At 42.1% G+C, this 25,785-nt stretch overlaps 1 protein-coding gene across 1 annotated transcript in view; it reads left to right on the top strand.

The window, feature by feature from the left end:
- Positions 1–25,785, top strand: part of LOC126093545 (probable peroxisomal acyl-coenzyme A oxidase 1) — a 96,486-nt gene that overhangs the window by 1,933 nt on the left and 68,768 nt on the right. Inside the window, exons 2-3 of the mRNA XM_049908728.1 lie at positions 24,386–24,542; positions 24,679–24,847. Of these exons, the coding sequence (XP_049764685.1) occupies positions 24,386–24,542; positions 24,679–24,847 (326 nt within the window). The remainder of the gene's footprint in view (positions 1–24,385; positions 24,543–24,678; positions 24,848–25,785) is intronic.

Raw genomic sequence — 25,785 nt, 5'->3', positions numbered from 1 at the left:
CCGCTTCCTGCACGCTTTCCTTTTATAGGTCTCTTCAGAACAGTCACGTTGCAGATTCCAGCAATAATCTGCCATCATATGCCTGTCCCATCTTCCTTTATATCTTTCCTCTATTCCTTTCATATCTTGATGGAACCGCTCTCCTTGTTCCTCACTGAAATCACCTAGATTACGAGGAAATCGATCCAAGTGGCTGTGAAGGAAGTGCAATTTTATACTCATGTTAGCTCCTAAGTTTTGAAAGTTAGTGAGTATGTTTTTGACCAGTTCCTCGTAATTGGGAGCTTTATGATTGCCCAAAAAACATTTTACAACAGCGACAAAACTGTTCCAGGCCGATGCTTCAGTGACAGTCATGACACTTGTAAAATTGGTATCGTTGATGAGCCTGCGAATTTGAGGACCATCAAATATTCCTGCCTTAAGTTTTTCACTACTGAGTCCAGGGAACGTATTGCAGATGTATGTGAAGCAATTACCATTTCTGTCTAAAGCTTTGGTGAATTGCTTCATTAGTCCTAACTTAATATGTAATGGTGGAAGAACAATCTTGTCCCTACTAACCAGAGGTTCATTAATGATGTGTGCTTCACCAACAGCCATATGTTCCCTTGGAGGCCATGTTTTCTGCTTCCAATGTTCGTGCTTTGCCCTACTATCCCACATGCAGATAAAACATGGGTGCTTTGTGTATCCACTTTGTTGTCCAAGCAAGAAGTTCACCATTTTCAAATCAACACAAATCAACCACTGGTGCTGCATATACTGAATTTTCTGCAGAACCATCTTGATGTTAGCATATGCTTCACAAAGTTTTGTTGAGTGGGCAATTGGAATAGATGCGTAACGATTGCCATTGTGTAGGAGAACACATTTTAAACTTCTAGTGGAACTGTCTATGAAGAGACGCCAGTCCTCTGGTCTATATTCCGGCAGCCCCAATTCAAGTAAAAGTCCAGGTATATTGCTGCAATTCACTATAACCTCTTCTTGGTTGAAGTATGGAAGAAGGTTTTCTTCTCTCGTCCGGTAAGCTGTTATTTTAACACTTGGATGAAGACAGTTCTTTTCCTTAAGCCTGGATGCTAAGAGTTCTGATGCTTGCTTTGAAAGATTGAGTTCTCGTATCAAGTCACTGAGCTCCTTCTGGTCGAACTGCTGGGGTTGTGTCTCACGTCCTTCATATTCCGAACCACTACTTGTACATTCCTTGCCGTGCACCTCGTCGTCTGATGATGTTAGCATGGGTAATGTTGTGAAGGTTGGTACAGGAACATCGTTGCTGTGCACCACCGGTCTTCTTGCTGACTCCAAATCGGGATATTCCCACTTTCGTTTTTTGAACCTATTAAAACCTTTCACATTAACAATGCAAAAATAGCAATCATCTGTATGGTTCTTCTGCTCTCGCCATACCATAGGCACTCCGAAGTTTAAGCTTTTCCTTTTTCGTTTTGTCCACTGCCGTAAGCACTCCACACAGCATTTACAAACTTTATGGGGTGCCCACGCCTTGTCTTGATCTCCAAGTTTAATTCCGAAATATGCCAGATACGCTTCCTTCACAAAAGGAGTGATATTCTTCCTGTTCTTTTGAAGAACGTATTCACCACAAATGTAGCAGAACTCATCTGGATGGTTCACGCAAAGACGGCGTGAAGAACTCATGTTTTCCTAAAACAAAATTGCACAAATACTACATATTATGCAGAACTTTCTTGTATTTGCATGTCAATCACATCCAACAAACATCATTAATTGTTTTGTGTGAAATGAATAGTCACCTCTTATTTGCTACGTCACGATGAAAAGGTTCTATCTCCTTGAAGCTGCACTGCACATGTGTGTGACTTTCGACCATCGCCATTTTTCTTGTTTACACTGAACGCTACCTGTCGGCTGTTGCGGGGATTACCTCGGCCAACAAATGAATGTCGAGTACCGCCGAATTCAAATCTGCACAACCCTCAATATCTTCAACACACGCACCGCACAACAGGACTGAACATATGCTGACAGTGTGATGTTTGCATGATGTAATCCTCAACCACACAGATGCACTCTCTGAGCACAATTGTTTAATAAAGATAGTACAATATCACTAATTAAAAAACAGGTAGCAAATACATTACACCATATATGGACCCTGCAGTCGATATTATCCACATGAAACTCTCATTTCCACAAATAACCTATATCTCAAAAACCAGAGCCAATTTGGAAAAAGTACCAATATACTCGGAATGAGTATCATAACAATATCCCATTTACGTTCAAACTTCCCTGGCAACGAAAAAAAAAATTTATTTTGTAGAGCTGTGTAATCTATCTGATACCGTTTAGTATCTCCGGGATTCTTCCATGTATACAACCTTCTTTTATGATTCTTGAACCAAGTGTTAGCTACGATTAAGTTATGCTCCGTGCAAAATTCTACCAGACGGCTTCCTCTTTCATTTCTTAGCCCCAATCCATATTCACCTAATATGTTTCCTTCTCTCCCTTTTCCTACACCCGAATTCCAGTCACCCATGACTATTAAATTTTTGTCTCCCTTCACTATCTGAATAATTTCTTTTATTTCATCATACATTTCTTCAATTTCCTCTTCATCTGCAGAGCTAGTTGGCATATAAACTTGTACTACTGTAGTAGGTGTGGGTTTCGTATCTATCTTGGACACAATAATGCGTTCACTATGCTGTTTGTAGTAGCTTACCCGCATGCCTATTTTTTTATTCATTATTAAACCTACTCCTCCATTACCTCTATTTGATTTTGTATTTATAACCCTGTATTCACCTGACCAAAAGTCTTGTTCCTCCTGCCACCGAACTTCACTAATTCCCACTATATCTAACTTTAACCTATCCATTTCCCTTTTTAAATTTTCTAACCTACCTGCTCGATTAAGGGATTTGACACTCCACACTCCGATCCGTAGAACACCAGTTTTCTTTCTCCTGATAACAACGTCCTCTTGAGTAGTCCCCACCCGGAGATCCGAATGGGGGACTATTTTACCTCCGGAATATTTTACCCAAGAGGGCGCCATCATCATTTAACCATACAGTAAAGCTGCATGCCATCAGGAAAAATTACGGCTGTAGTTTCCCCGGAAATACGGAAGCGTCCGATCCCGCGCGTCTGCTTTGACCCATGACGTCACAAATATGGCGGAAACAAAAACAAACACACACACTTTCAACAAGAAGCCTAATGACACTAAAGGGACAAGCGCGGGAAATGGGGTGTTTTGGGTGGGGGGGGGGGGGGGGGCAAACTAAATATAAACAAACCTAAAAACAAAGATGATATGACTTACCAAATGAAAGTGCTGGCAGGTCGACATGTCTGCTTGTGTCTGTGTATGTGTGGATGGATATGTGTGTGTGTGTGTGTGTGTGTGCGCGCGAGTGTATACCCGTCCTTTTTTCCCCCTAAGGTAAGTCTTTCCGCTCCCGGGACTGGAATGACTCCTTACCCTCTCCCTTAAAACCCACATCCTTTCGTCTTTCCCTCTCCTTCCCTCTTTCCTGATGAGGCAACAGTTTGTTGCGAAAGCTTGAATTTTGGGTGTATGTTTGTGTTCGTTTGTTTGTGTGTCTGTCGACCTGCCAGCACTTTCATTTGGTAAGTCACATCATCTTTGTTTTTAGGTATATTTTTCCTTCGTGGAATGTTTCCTTCTATTATAAATATAAACAAATTTAGACGTCTTGCGTAGCTACAACGTGTAAGTGAAGACAGCCATGCATGAATACCCACCCACCTCCCCAGGGGTCATAACCACTGCAACCCATATAAGATAAAGACGCTTCAGTAGCTGATTAGTGTTTTTTGTCTTTTTTAAAAAAAAATCTCACGGGATAGAACGAACAGATCAGAAAGATAAATATAATAAACTAAAACAAAAATTGGAGGAAACAGATAATTAAAATATGTAATAAGCGTTTTTAAATTTAAAAAAATCTCACAAGATAGAACGAACAGATCAGAAAAGTAAACAAAATAAGATAAAACAGAACTGGAGACAGCCACACTCAAACCAAACTCCGCGCCGTCATGACGTCACACACGACAACACCCTTACGTCACGGGTCAAAGCCGACGCGTGGGATCGGACGCTTCTGTCGACCCGTTTCCCCTTGCTTTCAGCTATTCGCAGTACCAGCACAGCAAGGCCATTTTGGTTATTGTTACAAGGCCAGACCAGTCAATCATCCAGACTGTTGCCCCTGCAACTACTGAAAAGGCTGCTGCCCCTCTTCAGGAACCACATGTTTGCCTGGCCTCTCAACAGATACTCCTCCGGTACAGCCATCTGTATCGCTGAGGCACGCAAGCCTCCCCACCAACGGCAAGGTCCATGGTTCATGAGCAGGATATACTTTATGAGAATAGGGGAGGTGATCAGCCATGGGCTTAATACCATTCCAGCATTTACTGGACATTATTTTGGAAAACCACAGAAATCCTAAAACAGAATTGCCAGACAGAGCAAACTCTTTCCTCTCAAATATGGAATCAACACCTTAACAACTGCTCTACCTCATTCAGTTGGTCCCTGTTGTACAATATTCTTAAATATAAACACCAGTTCTCTCTGTGTTATTTTGCACATATAGGGGCTACCACTGTGACTTCAGAACCATGAACTTGCTGCTATGTCCCTTGCACTAACTCCAGTCCATTTGGAAAGCTGATTTCACCCCCGTAAATGTTCTGTTATTCCCGATGCATATATTAATGTTCTTCCCTCAGTTCACCTGAAGAACTGAGTCAGACGGAACCCACACACACATGACCACTGTCTCTGGCCAATGAGGTTAGCCTCAGTGACCAGAGTGGTCTGGTGTGTGAGAGTTGCACTTGTGTGAATGTGATCTATAGTGAGGAGACTGTCCAGGATTTAGAACATTTCAGAAGTACAAGAATACACAATAAATATTTACAATGAAAAACAAACCTGGAATAATTGTCATGGATGTGGAATGAGTCCAAAAAATTTTAAACATATTTTCATTTATGAGGTAATAAACACTGAATAGAAAAATCACTTCACAACACTTACTTACAGTGATCACATTACTGCACTGAATTTGTACAGAAGTCATGTTGTTGTGGTCTTCAGTCCAGAGGCTAGTTTGATGCAGCTGTCCATGCTACTCTACCCTGTGCAAGCTTCTTCATCTCTGAGTAACTACTGTAACCTACATCCTTCTGAATCTGCTTAGTGTATTCACCTCTTGGTCTCCCTCTATGATTTTTACCCTTCACGCTGCCCTCCAATACTAAATTGGCGATCCCTTGGTGCCTCAGAACATGTCATACCAACCGATCCCTTCTTTTAGTCAAGTTGTGGCACAAATTCCTCTTCTCCCCAATTCTATTCAGTACCTACCCATTAGTTTCGTGATCTATCCATCTAATCTTCAGCATTCTTCTGTAGCACCACATTTCGAAAGCTTCTATTCTCTTCTTGTCTAAACTATTTGTCATCCATGTTTCACTTCCATACGTGGGTACGTCACATACAAATGCTTTCAAAAAAGACCTCCCTGACACTTAAATCTATATTCGATATCAACAAATATCTCATCTTCAGAAACGATTTCCTTGCCAGTGCCCGTCTACATTTTATATCATCTCTACTTCGACCATCATCAGTTATGTTGCTCCCCAAATAGCAAAACTCATCTATTATGTTAAGTGTCTCATTTCGTAATCTAATTTGACTACAATCCATTATCCTCATTTTGCTTTTGTTGGTGTTCATCTTATATCTTCCTGTAAAGACAGTGTCCATTCCATTCACTTGCCCTTCCAGGTCCTTTGCTGTCTCTGACAGAATTAAAATGTCGTCAGCAAACCTCAAAGTTTTTATTTCTTGTTCACTCCTACTCAAAATTTTTCTTTTGTTTCCTTTATTGCGTGATCAATATACAGATTGAATACCAGTGGAGATAGGCTACTACCCTGTCCAACCATTGCTTCCCTTTCATGCCGCTCGACTCTTATAACTACCGTCTGGTTTCTAAGCAAATTGTAAATAGCCTTTCACTCCCTGTATTTGACCGCTGCCACCTTCAGAATTTGAATGAGAGTGCTCCAGTCAACACTGTCAAAAGCTTTCTCTAAGTCTACAATTGCTAGAAATGTAGGTTTGCCTTTCCTTAATCTATCTTCTAAGATAAGTTGTAGGGTCAGTGTTGCCTTTCGTGTTCTAACATTTCTATGGAATCCGAACTTATCTTCTCCGAGGTCGGCTTCTACCAGCTTTTCCATTTGTCTGTAAAGAATTTGTGTTAATATTTTGCAGCCATGACTTATTAAACTATTAGTTCAGTAATTTTCAGACCTGTCAACAGCTGCTCTCTTTGGGATTGGAATTATTATATTCTTCTTGTAGTCTGACGGTATTTCATCTGTCTCATACATCTTGCCCACCAGATGGTAGAGTATTGTCATGGCTATCTCTCCCAAGGCTATCAAAAGTTCTAATGGAATGTTGTCTACTCCTGGGGCCTTTTTTCGACTTAGGTCTTCAAGTGCTCTGTCAAATTCTGCACGCAGTATCGTATCTCTCATTTCATCTTCATTTACTTCCTCTTCCATGTCCATAATATTGCGCTCAAGTACATCGCCCTTAAATAGACCCTCTGTATACTCCTTCCACCTTTCTGCTTTCCCTTCTTTGCTTAGAACTGATTTTCCATCTGAGCTCTTGATATTCATACAAGTGGTTCTCTTTTCTCAAAAGGTCTCTTTAATTTTCCTGTGGGCAGTATCTATCTTGTTCCCTAATGATATATTCCTCTACATTCTTACATTTGTCCTCTAGCCATCCCTGCTTAGCCATTTTGCACTTGCAGTCGATCTCATTTTTGAGACATTTGTATTCCTTTTCACCTGCTTCATTTACTGCATTTTTAAATTTTCTCCTTTCATCAATTAAATTCAGTATCTGTTCTGTTACCCAAGGATTTCTACTAGCCCTCATCTTTTTACCTACTTGATCCTCTGCTTTTAGTATTTCATCTTGAAAGCTACCCATTCTTCTTATACTGTATTCCTTTCTCCTGTTCTTGTCAACCATTGCCTGATGCTTTCTCTGAAGCTCTCGGCAATCTCTGACTCTTTCTACTTATCCAGGTCCCACCCCCTTAATTTCCTACCTTTATCAAATTTATTCAGTTTTAATCTAAAGGCCATAACCTATAAATTGTGGTCAGAGGCCACATCTGGCCCTGGAAATATCTTACAGTTTAAAGTCTGGTTCCTAAATCTCTGTCTAACTATTATATAATCAGTCTCAAATCTTCCAGTGTCTCCAGGTCTCTTCCACATATACAACCTCCTTTTATGATTCTTAAACCAAGTGTTAGTGATGATTAAATTATGCTCTGTGCAAAATTCTACCAGGCGGCTTCCTCTTTCATTGCTTACACCCATTCCACATTCACCTACTACTTTTCCTTCTCTTCTTTGATCTGTAGAACGACAGTTTTCTTTCTCCTTATAACGATGTCCTCCTGAGTAGTGCTTGCCTGGAGATCCAAATTCAGGACTATTTTACCTCAGGAATATTTTATCCAAAAGGACACCATCATTATTTAACCATACAGTAAAGCTGCACGCCCTCGGGAAAAATTACAGCTGTAGTTTCCCTTTGCTTTCAGCCGTTCGCAGTACCACAACAGCAAGGCCCTTTAGGTTAGTGTTACAAGGCCAGATCAGTCAATCATCCAGACTGTTGCCCCTACAACTACTGAAAAAGCTACTGCCCATCTTCAGGAACCACGCATTTCTCTGGCCTCTCGACAAATACCCCTCCATTGTGGTTGCACCTATGGTATGACTATCTGTACCGCTGAGGCATAAAAGTCTCCCCACCACTGGCAACGTCCATGGTTAATGGGGGTAGGAAAGAAGTCATATTGAGCTAATTAATATTCACATTATTTTATATTGTTGGTAAAACACACACACACACACACACACACACACACACACACACCCCAGTCGTTTGCACATTCATCAATGGAGTAGGAGGAGTTGGTCACCAGTAAATCCTTTAGATTCTTTGTAAACTAAATTTGATTGTTAGTTAAACTTTTTGTGGCTGCTGGCAAGTTGTTGAATGTGTGTGTGTTGCTGAATAATGAACTCCTTTCTGGATCAAAGTTAGTGACTTTAAATCTTTGTGATGATTATTCTTCTTTCTATTAGTGATTCCATGAATTGAGCTGTTGGTTTTAAAAAGAGATATATTTTTAATCATAAATTCCATTAAGGAATAAATATTTTTGGAAACGGTAGTTAATATTTTTAGTTCCATAAACAGGTTCTCCAGAGTGTTTTTGAGTTCACACCACAAATAATTCTTATTGCACATTTTGTACCCAGAAAACTATAGCTTGGCTTAATGAAGTTACTCCAAAAAATAATACCATGCGATATTATGCAATGAAAGTAAGCATAGTATGTCAGGTTTTTCATTTTTATATCCCTATGCCTGACAACACTCACACTGCGAATATACAGATTTGTTTATGTGCTTCTGCAGTTCTGTGGTGTGCTCCTCCCAGTTGAATTTATCATGCTGTAATACCAAGGATTTAACAGTCTCCACTTCTGTTTGTCATCATATTTTAAGCATATACTGGTGGGAAACCTATTAAAAGTTCTGAATTGCATTAGTGACAAAGAATTGGGTTAGGGACCATTTATTAATGTTGATGAAAATTTCATTAACTGATCTTTCTAAGATAAAACTTAATTTGCTATTTACTGCAATGATTGTATCATCTGCAAACAAAACAAACTTGGCATCCGCAGATGTTACTGATGAAAGATATTTGATATACACAAGAAAAAGAAAGGGCCCTAAGACAGAGCCTTGTGGGACACAACATGTAATTAGTTCCTAGTTGAATGATGCCTGACAGCTTCATTCACGTCTCTTTCCTAATGACACCCTTCGTTTTCTGCCAGAGATATAGCTATTAAGCTATTTTGCAGCATTTCCTATTACACAACAATATTCTAAGTTACTTAAAAGGATACTGTGATTTACACTGTCAGATGCCTTTTACATATTACAAAATGCACCAGTAGCTTGTAATTTATTGTCTAATGAATTAAGTATATTTGCACTGTATTTGTAGATAGCAAACTCAAAATCAGAACACTTTAGAAATCCTTCTCATCCCCTCTGGTAAGTCGTCACTGACCTGCTGTTCTGGGTGGCTGGCCAAGCTGACTAGTGCAGCTAGAGATAGCAGTCCTGTGCGTGTCAGGTGCGTCTGCTCATGTGAATATATATATATCTGTGTGTGTGTGTGTGTGTGTGTGTGTGTGTGTGTGTGTGTGTGTGTGTTTCGTTTCTGAAGAAGGCTTAGGCCGAAAGCTCAATGTATAACAGTTTTTTCACTGTGCCTGTCTGAAACTCAGCATGTCGTCTTTACAGTGAGTAGCAGTCTATACTTTTCATAATTGTTGATATTCCAACCTGGACCTTTCACTTTTATCAGAATAATTGAGGTTGTTGAAGAAGGAGTGACTAGTTGTGGTGCAATGAACCCTCCACCATGCACCATACTGTGACTTGTGGAGTGTGTATGTAGATGTAGATCCAGTTTAATACATAAGCATTATCAGGAAGGCTTGTAAGGAAAGGCAAATACTGCACATTAGTTACAGAGGAAATCATAAATATGCAGATAAACAAAAGTTAAGAGAAGGATGCTTCACTGCTCTCCAGCATTTCAGGAAGCCTTCAGTAACTAACAAACCACGGTAATGTCATGAGGCATCTCTAAAGCCCAGAATGAGATTTTCACTCTGCAATGGAGTGTGCGCTGATATGAAACTTCCTGGCAGATCGAAACTGTGTGCCGGGCCGAGACTTGAACTCGGGACCTTTGCCTTTTGTGGGCAAGTGCTCTACCATCTGAGCTACCCAAGCATGACTCACGCCCTGTCCTCACAGCATTATGCCTGCCAGTACCTCGTCTCCTACCTTCCAAACTTTACAGAAGTTCTCCTGCGAACCTTGCAGAACTAGCACTCCTGAAATAAAGGAGAGCTTCTGTAAAGTTTGGAAGGTAGGAGACGAGGCACTGGCAGACGTAAAGCTGTGAGGGCGTGGCATGAGTCGTGCTTGGGTAGCTCAGATGGTAGAGCACTTGCCCGCAAAAGGCAAAGGTCCTGAGTTTGAGTCTCGGTCCGGCACACAATTTTGATCTGCCAGGAAGTTTCATCTCTAAAGCCCTTAGTCGTATTCTAAGACTACTAGTGACTAGGTTTTGTATTTATGTCAGTCTGTGGGCCCTGACAAAACTAATGTTCCTGTGCTGCATTGTGAAAGGCAGTGTAAACACAGCTTAATTGTTGTCACTGGAGCATGCTGCCCACATTGAAACTGTCAGTAGGGTGCCTTAGCATCGTGCAGATAGCTTGTAGAGTTGCATGCTATTGTCGTATTGAAAAATGGCAGTAAGATACTGTCACATGAGGACACAGGATGTCAGTGAAACACTGTTGGCCGTCAGAGTTCCCTCAATCACTGCTGCCTGTGCTCTGAAGTCCTATCTGATACTTCCAAATACAGTGATGCCAGGAGTAGCCCTGCTGCTTTGTCTCTACAGATTATTGGAAAAAATGGGACCTCCCACCAGGTCACCAACATACTCACTCATCATGATCATCCAGGGGTAGTACAGAACACAATACAATGCCACTGATCAGCAGTCCACAGTTCCTGGTCAGAGCTCTACACCAAACACAGCTGTTTGTGTTGTGATGTTAATGGCAGCCTACTCATGAGACAGTAAGACAGTAATTCTCTAGTCTGGCTTCTGCTAGCCTCTGACCGAGGCTGCAGCATGTGCAGCATGTCACAGAATGTTGCAGGGAGTTCACTTGTTCTTGGATAGAAGGTGTTGACATTAAGGGGTTCCGATTTGCTCGCTGCACAGTACCATGATTGCCCCCCCCCCCCCTCCCCCGTTTCGCCAGATATGGTTGGTTGGAATCTTGATGACAGTACACCTGCACTTGCATTCACATGCAGTGAATGCCCCAAAAATCTTGAGATTACACAAATCAACCAGCTAACCAGATGTAGATCTGTGATGATGCACCTTTCAAACACTGTCCGGTAATGAAGTCACACTGTCTCACACGAAATCGTGGTATCTCTGTGTTCTTCAAAGTGATCACTCAACATCTGACACTGTTTATGCCCCTCATATACTCTTCTAGGCTTGGTAGCAACACTAAACACAAACAATACTAATGGAGTCTGGAGGCCATTCTACCCGTCACAGAGACCTGCAACTTCAGTGACTTTTGTGTCTGCCAATGGTGTTTTTATACAAAGTTGTGTTGCGATCTGACCATGTCTTCTGGGTGTTTCACTTATTTTGTAAGGAATTGTATATCACAATTAACTTTTATTCTTTCCTCTTATAGTTGTTGATATACCTGTAAATTTTACAGCCTCTTTAAATAAACAAGTGAATTATGCAAATGTTGATGTAAGCTAGAACTGGAGTGTCACTCAGACTGTTACTCAGTCACCACTCTTTAAAATGCTTCCCACTGCAGGAGTGTATACACGTTTTGTGTACCTGCAGAAAAATGTGCATTGCAGGAATTTATTGCATCTCATGTATCGGTGTACTGAAAGTGTTAAGATTCTGGAGCACAAAACACTTTATTGATGGCTGTATATGAAAAACTAGCTGACAAACTGGGCATTACCTGTGTATTCATTTTGCCAATTTTCAATCAAAAATGAAAACAAGAAATGGACTATACTTGTAGTGTAATATAAAAAAAAATTCATTTCCAGGTATTTGTGAAAATGCATTTGAAATAATAAAATAATTGTACAGAGAAATATGCATAATGTCTTCATGTGTCTGCAATGTGATTTCGTAAACATCTCTACGCATTGCCTTTTCATAGCTCTATAGACAGCTGTTTCCCTTACATACAGCCATTTGTGCTTCGTAGTTGAAAGCTGTCAAGAGCACCACCAGCTGTCGGGGATTTTCTTAAGTTGATTCGACAGTAGTAGTGTCTTAGTGGCAAAGAAAAAAATGTATTAAAATGTCCTGCATGCTGTAGCAATTTTTCACTCATCTCATTGTTTATGATGTCATACCTCCTGAAAACTATGATAGGTAGATGGTTCGTACCCTAACAGTGATTATTGCGTCACAGTAAGGGATATGTGCACCAAGTTTGGTTGAAATTCGTCCTGTGGTTTAGGAGGAGATGAGGAAAACACACACACACACACACACACACACACACACACACACACACACACATTTTTTAATAATATGTATAGATTCTGTCGTATCTGAATGTGCATTAAGCAATCATAAACATATCATTTTTTACTCAAGTCAACAGTTGGCAAATATATTTATTTAGAGTGGCATTGGAATCCATAGGCACATAAATAACCTCTTAAGAGGCATGGAGAAAACTTGAAACCAAATGTTGCAGGTATGCCACTGATATAAAAGTATGAAACATAACTGCTTGCCAGTACTTAAGCCTACCTCCACTACTGCCAGTAGGTGTATATACGAGGGACTGTAAAAAATGGTCTTTACTTTTCATTCTGCAACACGAAAAAGGGTGTCTGGCATGTACCTTACTTTTCATCCTAGTCTCGGTCCTTTTCAATGCACTTGGACCAGCGATCCAGAAACTTGCACGTTCAAAGAAGGTTTTCAGTTGATTGCAAAACCACTTTTGCACTGCTTTCTGCCCCTGCACATCTGAGGAAAATCAGTGATCTTACAAAGCATTCTTGAGAAGCCCAAACATATTAAAGTTGGAGAGAGCAAGATCTTTGAATGTAGGGAGGGTGTTCCAGCAGTTCAAAATACAGTTTCTTGATGGCATCAGCGGTGTGGTGAGCTGTGTACTGGTGGATGTTGACATCCAATAGTAACACATTCTTTGACAACAGACTGTATCATCTGGTGAGAATTGATAGCTTTAGCTTATTTTCCAACAATTCACTGTAAAACATTTTGCTGATGGTTGTTCCCTTTGTCATGTCCTCTCCTAGTTTAGGTCCATTAGCAATGCAAAGAATTGCATGCATAGCCTTTCCTGCTGATTGCAGAGTCTTCAATTTTTTCATGTTTGGTGATACAGCGTGTTTCTACACCATACTTTGATGTTTTGACTCTGGCTTATAGTGGTAAACTCACATTTCATCAAAAGTGAATCACCTTCGCTGTTGAAACAGTTGAGTAAGAATAGGAATGTCAACATATTGTGCCTTGAGTTCTTAAGTAAGCTGTCTTGATACCCACTGTGCTTAAACGCTGTGGTTCAGTATCAGTTATAGATGATTTGATAGGCAGAACCATGACCTACATTTGAAGAAGATGCTGCCGTGTCAATAGTAACCTGACTATCTGCTAAACCCATCTCCTGAGCTCGTTGAGTCTTTCAGGCCACGGTGAACGTTGATGGGCATCCTGCGCCCTCTTCATGTGTCACACTAGTCTAGCAACTTTCAGACATCTCAATCAGCAAATAAATACTGCCATGACATAGTACAGTCCCTGTATTGTGCTGAAAGTCTATGAAGAATTTCAGCTCCTTTCACGCCATGCAACCAAAGATCATCACACATCTTTGGTGCAAACTAGTAGTAGAGCGGACATGTTAATGGTGTAACTAAGAGAATGCAGTTAATGTGTTTGGCATTGAAAGTCACATGCATGATTGCAGTGGTACAACTGTACGCATGCATGCACAGAAGGCAGTGCGAGAAATTTAAAGGTGTGTTATGATGAAAGTATAGCTAATTTATTGACTATCCTGCGTAAAAGTACAAGATGCTGCACTAGCTTTCAGAACTATTCTCTGTATGGGGTAGGAGGATTAGGTTGGCGAGGTTAATAAGGAAGGGTAGATCTCCAGGATGAGAGGAGCGAGTCTACCCTCATCTTACAACAGGTCGGACAGCATGCTTGAGACAGATGCTGATGCCTAGCCGCCTCCACAAATATCTGTGATGAAAATCAGGCCTCAGATGAATCCTGACATGCAGTGAAGAGACCCCAATGCCATTAACATGAATTCCATTTTAAGGAATAACTTGTCCATCTTCTTTGTGGACTACGATGCTGCAGCATTTGTACTGTTGTTCATAATGAGAAACCAGATTGATCAGTTATTTATTGTCCGAATTGACACAGAGCTACCAGTTGCACTCGTGTTCTGTTGCAGTCTCATCATTGTGCCCACAAGCTCTAATTTGTCGGTAGTGATTGTCACCTGGTACTGTTGATCTCACACAACCACTATGAGGCAGAACTTCGCATGCTGACAGCCCTTCTTGCAGTAACATATCAGTACAACCACGGTTGAGCATGAAGTTACTCTGCGATAAGTGTTTACAGACATAGTGTGGGCTACTGAAATGTGCTGAAAATTTGTACATATCGTGTACTTTTATGCTGGTGGCTGTATGCAGCTATTTTCTGAAGTCAAAAGAATACTGAGAAAAGATTTTCGACTAGTCGTGAAGGTGGTCAAAAATCTTTGCTAAGAATTTTATGTCTGAATGACTCTGTGATTGGGGGAATTAGTTCTGTAGGCCAGCAAGAAATTCATTAACAACGTGATTTCATCCATGATGATTCAGAATTTTGACTCCATGAAAGTTTTTGCTGGAAGAAAGTTTCTCGTGTCAACGTCTTTGGATAAAATATTCTCTGTCTTGTCACACCTGATTTGGGTGTGAGCGTGACCTTTCAACGGCTTCCCCGTTCCTGTCGTAAGAGTCGACTAGAAGGAGTCTCACACTTTCCGGTCCTATAAGTTCAAGTCCCATTTTATGGTTTGACGTGCCACTTCCCAAATCCTACAGAAGTGCGGGCCATATGGGGAAGGACGCCTTACGAGGTGCATGAGTTATTCATAGTGTCCTTAGATTTGACCTCCTGAACCTCTTGTCACCTGCAATTCAACTATTTGGGCAAGGACAATTTCCTGGGTATGTCATCTTCTTCCATTGTCTCCTGTCCTCTTTCGCCCCCATGACAGTATTGGATTTCTCTGCACCCAATATCTAACACAGTAGCCAGTCCATTGTGCTGGGGCCATCATATACCCATTTAGTGGTAGCCCCCTGACAACACAGGAATTGCACTGCTGATGCCTGCGCTGTAAACTTCCCATGTATGCCAATGAGTAGATGCCTGTTTTCCTGGGGCACCAGGACTCCCTGCAATGGCCATCATGCCAGGTGGCCTTTGATGTGGCTGGGTGGCACCCGTGAGGAGAGCCCGTGATCAGAGTGTGTGGTATCAGGGCGGATGACCCGCAATGAAGTGGACTAAGTCATCTCGTGCTGGTGTCTGTACGGCGCCAGCAGAGTCTAAGAAGGGCAAGATTGAGTACAATGCTGACAGATATGATCTAAATCACTTCCCTCTTGCACTACAAGATGGGAGGAACTTAGGGCTACAGAAAGAAGGGAGCCATATTCGCCTTGGTATTTAGTCTGAAGCAGAATGGATGGGAACTCTTTTCTAACTATGAAGCCTCAATTTTTTGTTGAACATCTTGAGGATAAGTTTGGGGAAGTGACAGCGCTGTCCAAGATGAGAAGTGGTGCAGTCTTGATTCAGACAGTATCCCCAGCCCAGTCCCAGGTGTTACTTACTTGTGACCAGCTGGGTGATATTCCTGTTTCCGTCACTCTCCATAAAAGCCTCAACACCGTCGAGGGGATTATTTTCCATCGCGACCTTCTCTTGCAGTCTGACGACGAGCTCCACGCCAGTCTAGAACGGAGGGGTGTTCATTTCATCTGGTGCATTTACAGATGACCCAAAGACGACAGGGTTGCTACCAATGCCTTCATCTTGGCCTTTGAGGGTGATTCATTGCCTGAAAAGGTCAAGGTGATGGTTTATTGCTGTGACATTAAAGCATACGTCCCTCCCCCTATGCGATGCTTTAAGTGCTGGAAATTCAGACACATGTCTTCCCGCTGCACTTCCAGCACCACATGTCGAAACTGTGGACGTTCACCGCATCCAAATACTCCCTGTGCGTCTCCTCCCACTTCTATCAACTGTAGAGAGCAGCACTCCCCCCACTTGCCAAACTGCACAGTACCCATTTTGGGAGCAAGACTCCTCCTCCACCCCCCACCCCCCAAATGCAGGGGACATCGGTCCCCTCCCCCCAGCCAGAGAAGCAACAGCCTCCTCTGGCTCCTCTCATGCAGAAGGGGTCCCTTGGGACCCTCTCTCCGAAGGTATCCACTAATGCCACAGCAGACACTCGCCAGTGGCTAAAGGAGCCAAAAGCTGCTGGACGAAGAGCTTCATGGTCTTCCTCTGTGCCTGAAGCTACTTTAGAAAGTCCTCCCAGCAAGCCCCTAAGGAGAAGCGAGAGGGCAAGCAAACAAAGAAGTATGCTAAGAAAAAAGCACCCTCTGGTGGCCCCAACACCACCAGTCCCTACCAGTTCTGCACCTGCAGATGAGGTGGAGATCTCAGCGTCCTCTGAGGACCTGGATCTCACTGATGCCTCATCCACAAAAGGAATGGATACAAATACTCAATTGGTGGCAGCAGGTGATCCTGAGGCATAACCTGCCTCCTTGCATGCTTCGTGCCTTCCCAACCTTTTGATAACGCCATCCTCCAGTGGAATTGCTGCAGTTTTTTCCACCGCCTGGCTGAGCTATGGCAACAGTTAAGCTTTCTGCATAGCCCTCCAGGAAACACTATAATAAGTGTCAGGTGGAGTTTGTGTCATATGTCCTGAACTCAGTATGCACTGAACCTGTGCCGCTTCAAACCCCTCTTTGAAGCTGTGGCTGTCAGGAAAGGACGACAGAGGAAATACCTGTCTGCAACGTATATCTTCCTCCAGATGGTGCACTGCCCCTGAACACATTGGCTGCACTGATTCATCAACTCCGTAAACCTTTCCCACTTTTGGGAGATTATAACGCCCATAACCCTTTGTAGGGTGGCACTGTGCCTACTGCCTGAGGTAGAGATGTCGAAACTTTCCCGTCTCAACTCGACCTCTGCCTCTTAAATACTGGGGCCCCCACACATTTAATTGTGGCTCATGGCACCCCATCTGTCCACTGGAGAGCTCACGATGACTTGTGTGGTAGTGAGCACTTTCCCATCTTTCTGTCACTCCCCCAGCACCATACCCCAGACATCTAAAAAGATGGGCTTTAAACAAGGCAGACTGGGAAGCTTTCACCTCTGCTGTCACCGTTGAATCTCCCCCACATGGTACCATCAATCATCAATGTGGTAGTTGAGCAGGTCACTAGAATGATCGTTTCTGTGGTGGAAAACATGATCCCTTGTTCTTTAGGGTGTCCCCAGGGAAAGTCAGTACTTTGGTAGTCACTGAGGCCATTATAGAGTGTTGGTGAGCTCTACAGTAACATAGGCGGCACCCTTTCCTAGAGCACCTAATAGCTTTTAAATGGCACCATGCCCGTGTTCGCCAACTTATAAAAAGACAGAAACAGGTATGTTGGGAGAGGTATGTCTCAACCATTGGGTTTCATGCGTCACTTTCCCTAGTCTGGACAAAGATCAGACATGTTTGTGGTGTGGGTACCAGACCCCGACAGGTGTTACTGGCGTTTACATCAATGGTGTGTTATCTACTGAAAAGCTATTGCCTAGCAGTTTGCTGAACACTGTGCTCGAGCCTCTGCCTCAAAGAATTATCCCCCAGCAATTCGCACCCTCAAACAGCAGATGGAAAGGAAATCCCTCTCGTTCACTAAACATCACAGTGAACCCTATACTGCTCCATTTACAGAGTGGGAGCTCCTCACCATCCTTGCACATTGCCCCGACACAGCACCTGGATCAAATTGGATCCACAATTAGATGATAAAACATCTCTTGTCTGACTACAAGTGACATATCTTTGTCATCTTCAACTGGACCTGGTATCTGGTGTGATGGCGTCTTTCCATCGTAATGGGTAATGGCAGGAAAACACAATCAATACAGTGCTCAAATCCGGTAAAAACCTGCTTGATGTTGATAGCTGTCGACCCATCAGCCTCACCAATGTTCTTTGTAAGCTGTTAGAACATATGGTAAGTTGGTGGTTGTGTTGGGTCCTGGAGTCATGTGGCCTACTGGCTCCATGCCAGGGCAGTTTCCGCCAGGGTTGCTCTACCATTGACAATCTAGTTTCCCTCGAGTCTGCCATCCGAACGGTCTTTTTCCAGACTCCAACACCTGGTTGCCGTCTTTTCTGATTTACAAAAAGCTTAGGACACGACCTGGCGACATCATATCCTTGCCATATTATATGAGTGGGGTCTCTGGGGCCCACTCCCAATTTTTATCCAAAATTTCCTGTCGCTTTGTACTTTTCTGTGTCCAAGTCATGCATCCCATAGTTCCCCCCATATAAAGGAGAATGGGGTCCCGCATGGCTCTGTATTGAGAGTTTCTCTATTTTTAGTGGTCATTAATGGTCTAGCAGCAGCTGTCAGGCCATCGATCTCACTTTCTCTGTATGCAGACGACTTCTGCATTTCGTACTGCTCCTCCAGTACTGGTGTTGCTGAGCATAGCCTACAGGAAGCCATCCATAAGGCGCAGTCATGGGTTCTAGCCCACGGCTTCCAGTTTTCAGCCGAAAAGGCATGCACTTCGGTCGGCGTCGTACCATTCATCTGGAACCAGAACTTTACCTTAACGATGATCCGCTCACTGTAGTGGAGACTTATCGATTCTTAGAACTGGTTTTCGATGCCCGATTGACGTGGCTTCCTCATCTTCGTCAGCTGAAGCGGAAGTGCTGGCAGCACCTCAATGCCCTCCGCTGCCTGAGCAGCACCAACTGGGGTGCAGATCGCTCTATATTGCTGGAGCCCTTGTTCGATCCGGCCTTGACTATGGGAGTCTGGTTTATGATTCGCTGGCACCCTCAGCATTGCATTTACTCGACCCAGTGCACCACTATGGCATTCAACTGGCAACAGGAGCTTTTAGGACGAGTCTGGTGACCAGCATCCTGGTGGAGGCCGGAGTCCCTTCATTGAAGGTTAGGTGTGCACAACTGCTCGCCAGTTACATTACACACATTCATAGTTCCCATGAGCATCCGAATTACTGTCTCCTTTTCCCATCCATGGTGGTTCATCTCCCACATCGGAGGCCCAGGTTAGGGCTTAAGATTGCGGTTCGCGTCCAATCTCTTCTGTCAGAAGTGGAGTCTTTGCCTTTACCACCTATACTCTAGGTCCATTCATGTACACCTCCATGGTGTATACCTAGGCTGAAGCTTCGCCTAGACCTTTCACATGGTCCTAAGGACTCGGTTAACCCCACAGCTCTCTGCTGTCATTTCCTCTTGATTCTTGACATGTACAGGGACCATGAAATGGTTTACACTGACGGCTTGATGGCTGATGGTCACATTGGCTTCATGTTTGTTCATGGAGTACATATTGAACAGCACTCCTTGCCAGATGGCTGCAGTGTTTTCACTGCAGAGCTGACGGCCATTTCTCATGCTCTTGAGCACATCCGCGCATGTCCTGGTGAGTCATTTCTTCTGTGTACTGACTCCTTGAGCAGCCTACAAGCTATCGACCAGTGCTACTCCCGTCATCCTTTGGTAGCGACCATCCAGGAGTCCATCTATGCCCTGGAATGGTCCAGTCGTTCCGTGTTTGTGTGGACCCCAGGCCACGTTGGAATCCCAGGAAATGAACTAGGAACTTACGACCCTGTAGTTTGGTCTCTTTATACCCCAAACCAACCAACCAACCAATGGCTTCCCCAACAGTCACCACCAGGAGCAACTGACTGGTGAAGCTGCTAATGTGGAGGCCTTGTGTAACTAATAGTGGGGATTAAAATCTTGAACTCTTAGGAAACAGATAATACTTTATACACAGTTTCTTCTTCCTGCTAAAATGGAAAGGTTTTCAATGAAATGCAACTTACCCATTTAAAACATTTTGTAGGCTTTGTGAGATATATAAGGCACTTTAGTTAGAAGTCTGCTCCAAGTGCTGATATTGAAAGTGCTGCTGCTTTCTTGGCATGTAAGGAGATCAAAGACTTAGTTGTGAATATGATTAACGTAGTGTGTCAGAATGAATCACATTTCCTATGCCCAGTTTGCAATCCATTTCTGTAACTTTTTATAGACTAAAAGCAACAAAGCTGCTGAACTGAAATTGTTAGGAAGAGAATGGATGCAGATGTAAACTCAGTGTACCGGAAAAACTGCACGAGTCAAGATTAAGATGGTATGATAATGCGAAACAGATGGAAGGAAACAGGAAAGCAAAGAAATTCCTTGAAATGATTACAAATCGGGAAAGACATTTCAGACAGCCAAGAATCGACTTAGTGAAGAAGGACATTGTGACAAAAGTGGTCTCCTTTGGGATGGGGTTCACGAGGAAGAGCTGTAGAACAATAAAAAAGGTGTAAAAGGCTTTTCACCTGCACCCAGGGAACTGGAGCTGTAACATGATGATGATGACAATGACGACGAAAAGCATCTATCTATGGATATAACCATTTCGCTTGAACTACAAAACCCAGTTTTGTGTACGTCGTACAACTTGTGCTATACCTCCAGTGAAGGGAGAAGGGCTTAAACAGTGAAAAATCTGCCATCATCTGGAAGCTCAGCTTAAAAAACCACTACGCTTTACTAGACAGAGCTAGAAACATATATATAATCTGAAACTGGTAAAACATGTTTTTCAATAAAAACTGGAAACACACATATTTATTATTAAAACATTTTACAATATATTGCCAGGAAATATCCAGAATTACATGGTGATTAGGAAGCTAAAGATGCCATCCTGATTGGCTTGATATAACTGTAACATTTCCACTGCTGCTTCCATTTGGAGGGCTTTTTGAATGGTTGAGAGGAGTTACACAATCCAGTGAGCAGCAGCCTTTGTAGTGTTCAAAATATTGTGCATGATGTTGAAAACTGACCAATAACTGATTTTCACTTTTTCCAAAATGGCTTCAATTGTAGCATATTAGTCTTTGAACATTAGAACGTCGAATTATGTGCAAGGAGAAGGAGATTTTATGAAATAGTTAGGAAAAACAGAAAACTAATTCTATATTACAAGAAATATTGTGCTGTCATATGGATATTGATCAAAACATTAAGGAAATAAATTTGAATAATGTCTTAAATTAATTACTCAGGTAGAAAAATTAAATCTTTATATACAGTAGTTAAAAGATAAAACAGGAATTAAGTTAAAGAATTTGAGAGCTCCCTTATTAAAGAAAACATGTAAATAATCAATTATAGCAGTCAATAGCTAACACACCTAATAACACATCTTGGAAGTAGCCTAGAAGATAGGCAAGCATAACTGAAGGAATGACCCTATAGATAATGTTAATATAACCTCAAACTTTTCACAAATGTTGCAGTTATCTATCAAACTAACTGTTTGAAAGAGACTGTGCAAATATACAGTCAGATCTTCATAAAATCTCAAAGTGGTACAGAGATTGATGGCTTGCTTCAAATGTTGAGAAATGTAAGATTGTGCACTTTCCAAAACAAAAAATGACTATAATATCAATGAGCCACAGTGGGAACTGATCAACTCATACTCATACAAATACTCATAAAATCTGTTTGGTATATAAGCGTCACTTCAAATAGAACACTCGAGCTTTTGATGGTGATCATTGCTGTCATCATCAAGGGAAAAGAGCCACCGATTACTGGGAATGAGATGGTTTGCTACTTATGTAGGTGTGATAGCAGTGAGTGGAACTTTCCAGAGAGGACCAAAGTGCACAAGTGCAGGAAGGCAAATTGGGCACTCATACAAGCTCTGGCCTACTGTGAAACCAGTGACATCAGTAGCAGGAGGAACAGGCACCACATTTGGAACTGTTGCCCCCCACCCCTTCATCCACAAGCATTCAAATAACCTATTTTTGCTTTTGTTTGACGTCCAAAGTCCATCCCCGTGACCTACCAAGTGTACCCCTAGTCCCCATTAAAATTTTGGTTTATTCTAATTTTGGTGACCTCCTTTATGATGAAATCCCAAAATGGCAATGTATAAGCCAAGAAACTCATCTTTTCAAATAGTATTCTTTGTCTGTTTTCCAGGCGACGTTCATTTATGGCCAACTTCTCAAGCTTTTTGTGTTTAATATGTCACAAGTGCTCAGCAACAGTGTGAATAGTTATACAGATGCTGCCACGCAGGGATCACAACAGAATTACATCACCTTTACCTGTGTGTATCTCGGAGACAGGCTGGGACACTACTCTCAGTCCATGTGTCTGCAGCACACATCCTATACTGCTGCTCATGGCCACACAATATGAAAGGAATGCAGCTAGCTTGGGTTCTTTTTGCTATTCATGGGGTGTCCTATGTCGGTGGCATGTGAAGTCCCTTGCAGTGTCCCAGTTGATGTAACCTTTTCCCTGACACATGTCTTTAAATGTTGCAATTTAGATGGTAGAGGAAACATCCTGGCAGATTAAAACTGTGTGCTGTAGCAATACTCAAACTCGGGACCTTTCCCTTTCATGGGCAAGTGCTCTACCGACTGAATTACCCAAGCATGACTCATAACCCATCCTCACAGCTTTACTTCCGCCAGTACCTTGTCTCCTACTTTCCAAACTTCACAAAAGCTATCCTGTGAAACTTGCAACAGTAGCACTCCTGGAAGAAAGGATATTGCAGAGTTTCACTCTGCAGCAATGTGTGCACTGATATGAAACTTCCTGGCAGATTAAAACTATGTGCAGGACCAAAACTACGACTCAGGACCTTTTCCCTTTGTGGGCATGTGCTCTACCAACTGAGCTACCCAAGTACAACTCACAGCCCATCCTCACAACATTACTGTATCCTACCTTGCAACCTTCACTGAAGCTCTCCTGTGGAACTTGCATGTCTCCACAATATCCTTTCTTCCAGGAGTGACAATCTTGCAAGCTTCGCAGGAGAGCTTCTGTGAAGTCTGTAAGGTGGGAATCAAGGTACTGGAGGAAGTAAAGGTGTGAGGGCGGATTGAGAGTCATGCTTAGGTAGCTCAGTTGGTAGAGCACTGCGAAAGGCAAAGGTCCTGAGTTTGAGTCTTGGTCTGGCACACAGTTTTAATCTGCCAGGAAGTTTCACATCAGCATACAAGCCATTGCAGAGCAAAATTTTCATTCTGGAAACATCCCCCAGTTTGTGGCTAAGTCACGTCTCTGCGGTATCCTTTCTTCCTGTAGTGCTAGTCTTGGAAGTTTCACAGGAGAGCTACTGTGAAGTTTGGAAGGTAGGAAACAAGGTATTGGCAGTAGTGAAACTGTGAGGATGGGTCATGAGACATGCTTGGGTAGCTCATTGGTAGAGCACTTGCCCACGAAAGGCAAAGGTTCCAAGTTTGAGTTTGTCTGGCACACAGTTTTAATCTGCTGGGCAGTTTCATATCAGTGCACACTCTGCTGCAGAGCAAAAATTTCATTCTACACTGCAGATGATTATTGTGAGAAATAATCCTGCTCTGCATACTGACATGTTAATTATCACTTTCTCATATACTGGGTGGTGAAAGCTGTTTGTGCTCAAGTACTGTTCACTGTGCATTGGTTTTCTCTAATGATGATCCCCAGCCTCCTGCCTTCACTCATCTAAAACATGCAAGAAGGGTAGGTTGCCATTCCTCTCAATCTCAATAGTAAATTTAATATTTGGATGGACACCGTGCATGTGACTGATGAACCACTGCAGTGCATTTGCGCCATCAGGTCATATCATTAGGATGTCATCAACATAGCGTAGCAAGCAAGACATGCAGCATCACTGAGTTCAGGCTTGCTTACCATTGTACTCCATGAAGTAGTTCACAACAGCTGGAGACAATGGGATACCGTCACTGTGCCTTCTGTCATGTCATAATATTCGTCATGGTACAGGAAGTACGTTGTCATAAGGGCATGGCACAAAACTAGGCACTCTGAGATGTAAAGTGTTGGGCCTAAAGATTCAGTATGTTTTTACCGGCAAACTTTCAGCACGACATCTGACAATATTAGATATCATTAGTGAAATACAACAGTGCATTAGGCATCTCTTGGCAGCTGTGATTTTTAACTGCAGAAGCTGCCTTATGATGTTTCCTTAATGCTCTCTATACCCACCTTGTTCAGGCTTGGGACTAGCAACAGCAACTACTCAGCTATTCAATCCATTCACTAGGTACTGCTGGTGGAGTTTTGAAAACTATTATTAAAAAGTAAAATATACTTTTTAAGTCTTTGATTTGGTGTGAATCTTATAGGCTTCTGTTTAAACTTGCAGAACAGTTCTTCCTGTCGGATGCAGAACTTAGAGATGACGTTCCTAATGAATATCTGAGCCACAAGGAGAAGTTTGAGAATTCTATTAAGAAGGCTTGTGCATTATTCAAGAAAGTAAATGAGTCCAGTGGAGGAGGTGGAAGTGTTGATGGTTACAGGTATGTACTTTAAACTGCTGCAGCTACTTCCAAAACAAAACACCATTAACTCTACTTAAATTATATGTAGCAATAAGAACAAAGCTCCATTTTGAATATCTTTCTATTAAATATTACCACTATTTTTCTCTTTTAGGCAAGTTTTGGGTGGTATGCTTGGCAGTGCGGTTCTGAATGATGGAAATCCATTTGCGCTTCACTTTGTCATGTTTATTCCAACAATTATGGGCCAAGGAAATGTGGAACAACAGGCATATTGGGTTGGAAGAGCATGGAATTGTGACATCATTGGAACATATGCGCAGGTATTTCTTCTGCTAGCTTTGTGCTTTTTTCATGTACTGATGTGAAAAAGAAGCATATGCATAGCAAATATAGTGTACATTGAAAGACGTTCTGAAGTTACTAGACAGAAAATTAAGTTTGATATCAACATTCCTTTGATATACATATATATTATTGGTATTTGGATGCTAACCAAGTATGTTTTTTTTCCAGTAATATATTTCAATGAAAAGGTAACTTGACACAGTTTTTGTGTGTGGAAGTGAAAGGGGTGGGGGGAGATGATTACTTTACATGACAGAGGCCACAAATGAGCTTAACGAGTACAGTATTTTTTGACGTACAAATGCAGACAGGTTTTGTGGGTAAAGAGTACAAAATTTAATGTTTGAAATACATATATGGGTTTGTGCACCATTTTATGTACATTATGCATGTCTTTGAGCATGGCATCACTTTAATATTATGTCAGAGGTATGTACATGTACACAAATAATGTGACTTTGGCACCATTTTTACACCAGAGATAAATATCTTTTGTAAATAATGTAACTTGGCATCATTTCTACACGAGAGCTAACTGTTGCCAGTTTTACAAATCATTTTAATACTACACTATGATTGGTTGGAGAGAGGAAAGGGAGTGCGGTTATAAAATACAATTGAGAGAGAGGATTTTTTAAAGGTATTTTATTAGTTGATTGATTAATTTTATTGAGTGATGATGTCACTAATAAGAATGATGACTTTATGTGTATATGTCGAGGTCATTTATGATGTCATGTTTGACCTGCATGATCATGTGATTACCTTGAAGGTCACCTCAATGTCAGAGTGCACTGTAATTCAAATACAATTGGACTGCAAGGTTCGCAGGAGAGATTCTGCAAAGTTTGGAAGGTAGGAGACGAGGCTCAGTTGGTAGAGCACTTGCCCGCGAAAGGAAAAGGTCCCAAGT

Source organism: Schistocerca cancellata, chromosome 1 (genome assembly GCF_023864275.1).
Source record: "Schistocerca cancellata isolate TAMUIC-IGC-003103 chromosome 1, iqSchCanc2.1, whole genome shotgun sequence".
Classification (NCBI taxonomy): domain Eukaryota; kingdom Metazoa; phylum Arthropoda; class Insecta; order Orthoptera; family Acrididae; genus Schistocerca; species Schistocerca cancellata.
The sequence above is the reverse complement of the archived record's forward strand: the minus strand, read 5'-3'. Positions and strand labels throughout refer to the sequence as shown.